We start from the raw sequence: 8,111 nt of genomic DNA on the forward strand, positions 1-8,111 counted from the left end.
GGCTTACATTTTAAAAACACTTTTTTGGGGTTACAAAACATTCATTTTGTAGCAGTAACAGACCAAGATCCACTTATTGGGGAAGATAAGCAGTGCATGAAATTATTCCTGAATCTATATGGTCAAAAAAGGTGGGTGGGGTGGAACCAAGTGACAAGGCCACGTGTGATATATCTATCAAGCTCTATTAATGCACAGGCATAGAAAGGCAAATCACCAAGGTTACCTTGTAATGTGTGAGGTGTGCCAACAATTTGATTCTTATAAAGGAGTCACAAAGTTATCAGAGAAGGCCTGCGAAAACTCACACCTGTACAGACAGAAGTTCTACCCTTCACAACGAGAAACTTTAGCTGCCTTTAACAACCCACACAAGGCAATTAAACTCTCCTCCAAAGGAAGGATCCGTAAGAAAGCCTGGTTTGAGAGCAGAGCCCTCAAACACAGCCAGGCAGGGGAAATCCAGAGAGCAGGCTGGGAATCTCCTCTTAGCCAGCTGGGCACTTGTGTGGGGAAGATGTGTTCGTTAAGCATGAGTGCACCTTGCCCCCCGGGTTCACACCACACCCAGTTATTCAGAGGTTCAGCTACTGTTCTCCCTGTTGCTGTATCCACAGAACATTAATAAAGCTCTTACATAGTTTGGTAAGAAACCATGTCCTTACTGCAGGAGCAATGACTTAATCCAGGAAGTGCTCATATGCATTTTATAACTACCTTGTACACTACTGCCTGCCCTGCCCCCAATATTAATATTGCCTCGTCTCTACAAGGTTGCTTTAACTACAAACGGTTATGTTGTTTTTGCCACGTATTTGTTCCTCTCTGCTCCCTCCCGTCTCCCCCCCCCCTGTTTCCTGCTCAACCACAAAGTACTCTACACAACTATATTCTGCTTTTGTAAAGAGTCATTTACTCAGTCACCTGTGACAAGAGTTGCCTTCAGATAATGAGACAGTGAAGCCTTTAAAAAATGGGAGGGACCTGCGTCAGTGACAAAATGGCTAGAGGTTAAGCGATAATAAGAAGCAGACTAGTACCAGCTTGAGGACTTGTGACTTTGGGGGACTTATCTGCAAGACTACTGAATTCCTCTAATATTTTATGCCTAATTTACACACAAACAGGAAACGTTTCGTCAACCCCCACTCTAAGGCTCTTTAATACAATATTACAGACACTGGTACCAACTCAGCTACAGGTTAGTGGTGACCAAGTTCCACTGAAAAGCCACCATGTCCTTCTCTCAGGAGCATTAATATTAATACAGAGACATACCATATTTCTTTTCATCAACCCTAGGAAGACAGCTTTCAACCAGGAAAGGTTACATACACACAAATGAAGCTCTCTTCCACATTATTTCTTCTCCTTCCCCCATCTTTAAAACTAGGCACACATACTGCCTTGTATTCCTTCACTTTCCCCTGCAACTTGACTTGGAGAAGTTGTACATGCCCATTATTGACAACCCCCTCCCCAAATATTTCTTAACTTGCCCAGTAATCCTCATTAATACTTGGGGACAGATACTCATAGTTCCCCAATATATTTTCCACCTCCTCTCTAGAAAACACTGTTTTTAATTACAAACTAATATACACAGACACACTGTATATGCACTACCCCCACTATTGCCTTCACCTCACCTCTTTGTGGCTAAAAATGCTAGCTTGCATCCAATGCTAGCCCTACTCAGAGCAGACCTATTGAAAACAACAGACAAGACTAATTTAGGTCCATTAATTTAAATGGCTCTGCTCTGAGTATTTTTTTAGTTGAATCCATTCCACTATTTTATTATAGTGTACATATACACTAACAATTTTGTGGGCACATTTCTTTCATATTCCTTTTGCCTTCCACCTAGAGAAAAAAGTGTTGTTTTAACCAAGCAACACCTTGCATACACTTCCCCAATATTCCTTTCTAGAAAGTTACTTTTAACCACATACAAATGTATCTGTGACACACACACACGACATAGCTCTATACTGAGGTGTGCTATACATTCTCCCATAATTCCTTATGCCTCAACTCTAGGGTGAAAAAAATGATGTTTTTAATAGCAAAATGCTACATAACATAGGTATGTATCTATTTTTAATAGTGCACAATGGTATAAAAAAAATCTGCATTTGGCCTCTCCCATTGTGGGTCAAGAAAGGCCCTTCCCTTGTGGCCTCCCCAAGTGCCACACAAAGGATTACTTGAGTATATGTCCAAAGAAGGGCTGGGGATTTCTGTTTCTCTCCAGATGTTGTTGGAGGACTTCAGCTCCCTCATAAGAACATCGGAAGCTGCCTTAGAGTCAGACTACTGGGTCTATTTAGCTCAGCACCGCCAACAGCGACTGGCAACAGCTCACCAGAGTTTTGAAGTGCTCTACTACTGAGCTACAGTGCCAAAAGCCACCATGGTCAGTGACTGGAGTTAGGAGCCCAAAGATATAGGCTTAGTGCCTGGCCAGGAGGCCTCTTGGGACGTACATGTGGGTTCCATGATGGAAGACAGCTGAGAAATCTAATGTTGGTCATAATCAGAGCAGACCCCTTAAAGGAGGCAACGTAATTAGAGCCACTAATTTTCAATAGGTTGTATCCAACATTAGTCATACCTCAGAGTAGATCAGCTAAAAGTAATGGGCTACATCTAGTATTAAGCTTATTAGTTTTGCCCATTAACTTCAATGAGTCTAATTCTGAGTAGGGCTAATGTTGAATACAACCCACCCCCTTTAAAAATACTGTATCAAAGTATTTTTTCAAAATAGGTGGTGGTTGGCACAGACCAACTGAAATCAATAGTACTAGGGACTTCAAATGTCTAAAGTTCTACTCAGAGAAGGCCTACTCTGAGCAGAACTTACTTGGACCCAACCCACTGAAATTAATGGACATGACTAACTTAAGTGCATTATTTTCAGTGGGCCTACTCTGTGTAGACTTAATTGGACACAACCTACTGACATTAAAAGACACGACTTAGGCCCACTGTTTTCAATGGGCCTACTCTTAGCTGACCTTACTTAAATACAACCCACTCAAATTAATGCAGCTGATGAACTTCGGTCCATCCTTTTCAATGGGTTTACTGTGTTCAACTTAAATGGATGCAGCCCACTGACAATGGGCATGACTCACTTAGCTATGTAATTTTCAACAGGTCTGCTCTGAGTAAGACTTAGACACAAGCCACTGATATTCTTCCTTGAGGTCTTTAAGCCTAGGTTGGATGGCTATCTGTCCTGGATACTTTAGCATTGGAGGGGCTGGACTAGATGACCATCGAGGTCCCTTCCAACTCTACAATCCTATGATTAATGCAACCAGTGTTTCCAAGGGGCCTACACTGTGTAGAACTCACCTTGGGCACAACCCATAGCAAATTAATGCACCTGACTAAATAAGATGCAGGTCTGCTCTTAAATGGACACAACCTATGGAAGCTAACAGGCACCACTAACTTGGGCTACTTTTCGATGGGCCTACTCCGAGCAGGACTTTCTTGGCCCCAACACATCCGCGTGGACTGACAGGACTAACAGGCGTGTTAGTTAGGCGTGTCATGGCTAAGCGGGACCACAAACTTAGGCCCATTGCTGCTAATAACCACTGTTATGATTACTATTAAGTAATTTTATTATTTGCACCTCCGCCATCTGCCTGGGTTGGTCCAGCCACTCTGGGCGGCTACCCGCATAATAAAGCAATGGGCCTTCTCCGAGTAGGTACTGTAGTCGCCACCCGCCCCCGCCCCGCAGGCCTCACCTGGGCGTCCAGCTGCCCCGGCGAGAGGGCGACGGAGGGCGGCCCGCCGGCTCCTCCTCCTCCTCCTGCCGAGACTCCTCCGGGGTTGCCCTGCGCGGAGGCCCCGCCGCTTCCTCCTCCTCCTCCGGGCGGCGTCTGGGTCTGGCTGGGCAGCGTGAAGTCGGTGAACTCGAACTCGGAGCCCTGCGTGTCGGCGCCCAGCAGCTCGGCCTCCTCCGTGTCCAGGAAAGTCAGCGTCTGGGAGCTGGGCCCGTACGCCTCCACGCTCATGATGGCGGCGGCTGAAGCGGCAGTGGCGGCGGCGGCGGCTCCTTCCCCTTCTCCCCTCACGGAGGCGGCAAACGGCGCGGCAGAAGAAAAGGCCTCTTCACCCCTCAGAGCCAGCGAGCGAGCGACTGAAGAGCGCGAGCCGCCTCCTGCGCCTGCGCGGAATGCCTAGGCCTCAACCGCCGCCGCCGACCGGACGCTCGGACGGAGCCAGCCAATGAGCGGGCGGCCCAACGTGCGCGGCGAAGTGGCGCGAGGGGCGGAAGGGGCGGGGGAGGAAGAGGAGAAGAATAGTCCTCGGTGCGCAGGCGCGGGGGTTGCCAGGGTCGGGCGCGCGTGAAGAGAGGGCGCATGCGCGTCGGACACAACCGGTTTGGGGTCCTTGATCGCTCTCAGGTACCAGGCGAGGAGGAGGAAACACGGGGCGGGGCAAGGCGTCCCTTAAGCTCCGCCTCATTTCAATTTAACCCAATCAGGATTCTGTGGCTCGCTCTTAAAGCCCGCCTCGCCCCAATTTAATCCAATCAGGGCCGTTTATTCTCAGGAGGATGCACGATTCGAAGAGGGGATGGTAAAACAGGCAGACAATCAGGATAATCATAATAATAGAGCGGGGTGGGACGGGGGGGCGGAGAGCGAGAGCGAGTCTGGGCACACGAGCAACGTTCCTTAGCAACCAATCAGAAAGTCCGGAGCCCGATCAAGCCCCGCCCTTCCCCCCTCTCCCCCCTGCTGCCCCCACCCCGGGGAAGACGGCGAGGCCGCGGAGGTGGATGATGTGCCGCAGAGCGCGGCCCCTTCTACGTTCGGGCCTGAGAAAAGTGGCGTGTGGGCAGTGCGCATGCGCGACCCTCCCGCGGACGGGGCGCCGGGTTTCCTCGGCGGGAGGCCACGCCCCTTGTCGCGGGAAGGGGGCGGGGAAAAGGCGGTGCCTGGAATGTGATTGGCTAAGAGTCTGCAGTTCAAGAAAAGCAAGTATTTTGAGGCTGCGGACAGATCAATGCATTGCTAAGGCCCCACTGAAAGCACCCCATTAAAGCAATGTTTTATTATTATTGGATCCGGGGAGCTGGTTAATGAGCTTTGGGGCTGCAGCCTGCGCTGCCTGGATCTGGGGGAGTAGCGCCCGGTTGCCCGAGGCCAGGAGGGGGGCTTGGGGAGGGCGGAAGGACCCCCGGCTGCCGTGCCCTCCCCTCCCGCTGGCCTGCAGCTGGGCTTTGCTGCTGGGGAGCCTGCAGGATCGGGGCCCCTGCTCTGCTGCCGGACCCCTCCTCCATCCACTCGGCGCTTTCTTCCCGCAACTCGGCGCTTTCTTCCCGCCCCGCCTTTAAGGTCCTGGAGAGGCTGTGAAACAGTTCAAAACAGAAATGCTTGCAGCTAGGGCAGCAGACCGCCTCTTTCCAAATTATTTGTTGTCTGCTGAGTTGCAGAGACTGGGCGCATCACAGCACTCTCTAACATAAATTCAAGACATGCACATACAATATGCATGCTTAAAGGCGTCCCCTGCGCCTTTTTAGTCATAGCCACTAAGCTATATGTGTTGTACTTGTATGTTTGAGGAAATGGGAGCTGCTTCCTGGAGCGCATCTTCTTGTTCTTCCCTTTGCAATCCCCTGTGGCTTCCACCAATAAAAGTTCGGGCATCTGGGCGGTTCCAACAAAATATAAAGGGACAAAACAAAACATTAAAAGCTTCCCAATACTGAGAAAGGTCATATAATTATTTCCAGCATAAGGTCTTTATTTTGTAGTAAAGGTAGTGGTGTTCAAGATCAATGGATTCAAGTTACCAGAATCTTACTAAGCATCAGGAGTAAAAATCTTTTTTCTTTTAAACATTGTATTGCTTAGATAAGATTTAATGCAGTCTACACAAATAAATGATGATAAGAGCCAGTTGACAGTGGAACGGAGTCCTCAGGTGATAGTGGACACTTCTTGGAGGTTTTAAAGCAGAGGTCTAAGCAGGCCATATGTCATGGCTACTTCGGTTGAGATTCCTGCATTGCAGGGGGTTGGACTAGAGGACCCTCAGGGTTACTTCAAACTCTACAATTCTATGAAGACCAAACAGGGAATCACAAGACAGGACCCAGCCAACAATAGCCTTATCCCCTATGAATTGATCTAACCTTTAAAATCCATTTATGTTCGTGGTCATCACTGTCTCTTGGGGGAGCTCAGCCACAGTGTTAAGTATGCGTTGTGTTAAAAGTTACAATTTTTTGACCTGAATTGGATTCCAGCATTCAGGGCTGTATCTAATGCTAGTCATACTCAAAGTTGATTTAATGAATTTAAAGTGCATCATGTACTTCAGGTTCATTGAATTAGATGAATGCACTTTGAATAAAATTTACTTGGCCAAGCCATTCTGCTTCCCTGCATAGCCCCACGTTCTTGTGTTAGAAGAAAGGGAGACTTTCTCCACCCCAGGAATAATCTTAGGCTTCCCACTTGGCTGCCTGGGTGGCATGCATGTCCCTGCAGGGACGGAACAGGGCGCCAGAATCCCAGTGCCCGAGCCCTGTTCCCTCCCAGCGCCTTGCAGGTCCGCAGCCTCCCCCTCAGCTGTAGGATGGCTGGGGTGGTGGTGGAGGACACAAGCCCCATGCTGCCCGAGCCTGCAGGCGCGTGAGCCACCATGTCACTCCCAGGAGAGATGCGTAGCTTGGCACTGTAAGTGCCGCCCCCCGTGGTGTGGGGCCCAGTGCCGCCACCCCCGCACTCCCCCAACTACAACTCTGCTCAGTTATTTCTCCCTACCACATTAATAGTAGGGGGCTACTAGTAACCTCCAACTTCCGTCACAAATCTGACGATTCTACATTTTCCAAGAGTCAGGGGATCATGAGAGTAGAAACTGAAACTGCATGATGGTGGCTTTGAAAAGTCTTCTTGCTCTCTTCCTAATGACTTACAGGATTTGCACCTCAAATGTGGTGCAAAAAAGAGAGAAAGACACCAGCTCTATTTTTCTGGGTTGCCCTCACTGGCTGTTATCCAGTTGTGACATGATTTATGCAATTAATATAGGTTGCCATATTTCAGAAAGTGAGAATCCGGACACAAAAGTTGTTGAGCTTTTTTATTGCAAAATCTAAGAAAAACCCCAACCCTACTACTCCTAGCGGCCTGTATATTAGCAGAAACAGCATATAAACTTCAGAAGAGAAAACTTCAGAAGAGGCATAGAAGCAATATATAAGGAATAATACCACAACAGAATACTTTAATATATATAACGGAACTAGACAAGGTTGCCCCTTGTCTCCTTTACTATTCATAACAGTTTTAGAAATACTTAATGAGAGACTGGGGGGACAACAGAGATCAAAGGAGTGAAGGTAGGAAAGAGGGAGTATAAAATTAAAGCCTTTGCGGATGACATCGTGCTAACTTTAGAAGACCCAAAATCTAGTGTAAAAGAAGCTTTACAAAAAATTGAAGAATTTGGAGTTGTGGCAGGATTCAAGGTAAACAAAAATAAAACTAAAATGCTGGTCAAAAATCTATCTAAGGAAGAAACGGTAGATTTAGAACGAAGGGCGGAAATTACAGTAGTTAAAAAAGTGAAATACCTTGGAATATGGGTTACTGCAAAAAATCTAAACTTATATAAGGATAATTACGAGGTCACTTGGAAGAATATAAAGAAAGATTTGGAAACCTGGAGGAGGATGAAACTTTCCTTTCTGGGGAGAATAGCAGTTGTCAAAATGAACATTCTGCCCCGAATGTTGTTTCTATTTCAAACTATCCCCATACTCAAAGGCTTAAAACAATGTAAAGAGTGGCAGAGTACCCTGGCGAAATACATCTGGCAGGGGAAAAGACCACGGATAAAAATGAAAATCTTGATAGATAAGAAGGAAAGAGGGGGCTTCTCCCTCCCGGACTTCAGCTTGTACTACGAAGCGGCGTGTCTACTTTGGCTGAAAGACTGGATAAAATTGGAGAGGGGAGATATACTAGACTTGGAAGACTTTAATAACAGGTACGGGTGGCACTCGTACCTCTGGTATGAGAAGGTAAAGGTCCACAGGAGCTTCCTAAATCATATTTTTAGGA

The 8,111-nt window shown here is 47.5% G+C and overlaps 1 protein-coding gene across 3 annotated transcripts in view; it reads right to left on the bottom strand.

Moving 5' to 3' along the window:
* Window positions 1-4,304, bottom strand: part of UPF1 (UPF1 RNA helicase and ATPase) — a 29,409-nt gene extending 25,105 nt beyond the window's left edge. The window contains exon 1 of one of the 3 annotated variants that reach the window (XM_083720225.1): window positions 3,771-4,304. In XM_083720225.1, coding sequence (XP_083576351.1) covers window positions 3,771-4,040 — 270 coding nt within the window. In that variant the 5' untranslated portion in view covers window positions 4,041-4,304. The remainder of the gene's footprint in view (window positions 1-3,770) is intronic. The other 2 variants (XM_083720223.1, XM_083720224.1) reach the window with 2 other exon arrangements.
* Between the last annotated feature and the right edge of the window lie 3,807 nt (window positions 4,305-8,111).

Source organism: Podarcis gaigeae (genome assembly GCF_964106915.1).
Source record: "Podarcis gaigeae genome assembly, chromosome: 18".
NCBI lineage: Eukaryota > Metazoa > Chordata > Lepidosauria > Squamata > Lacertidae > Podarcis > Podarcis gaigeae.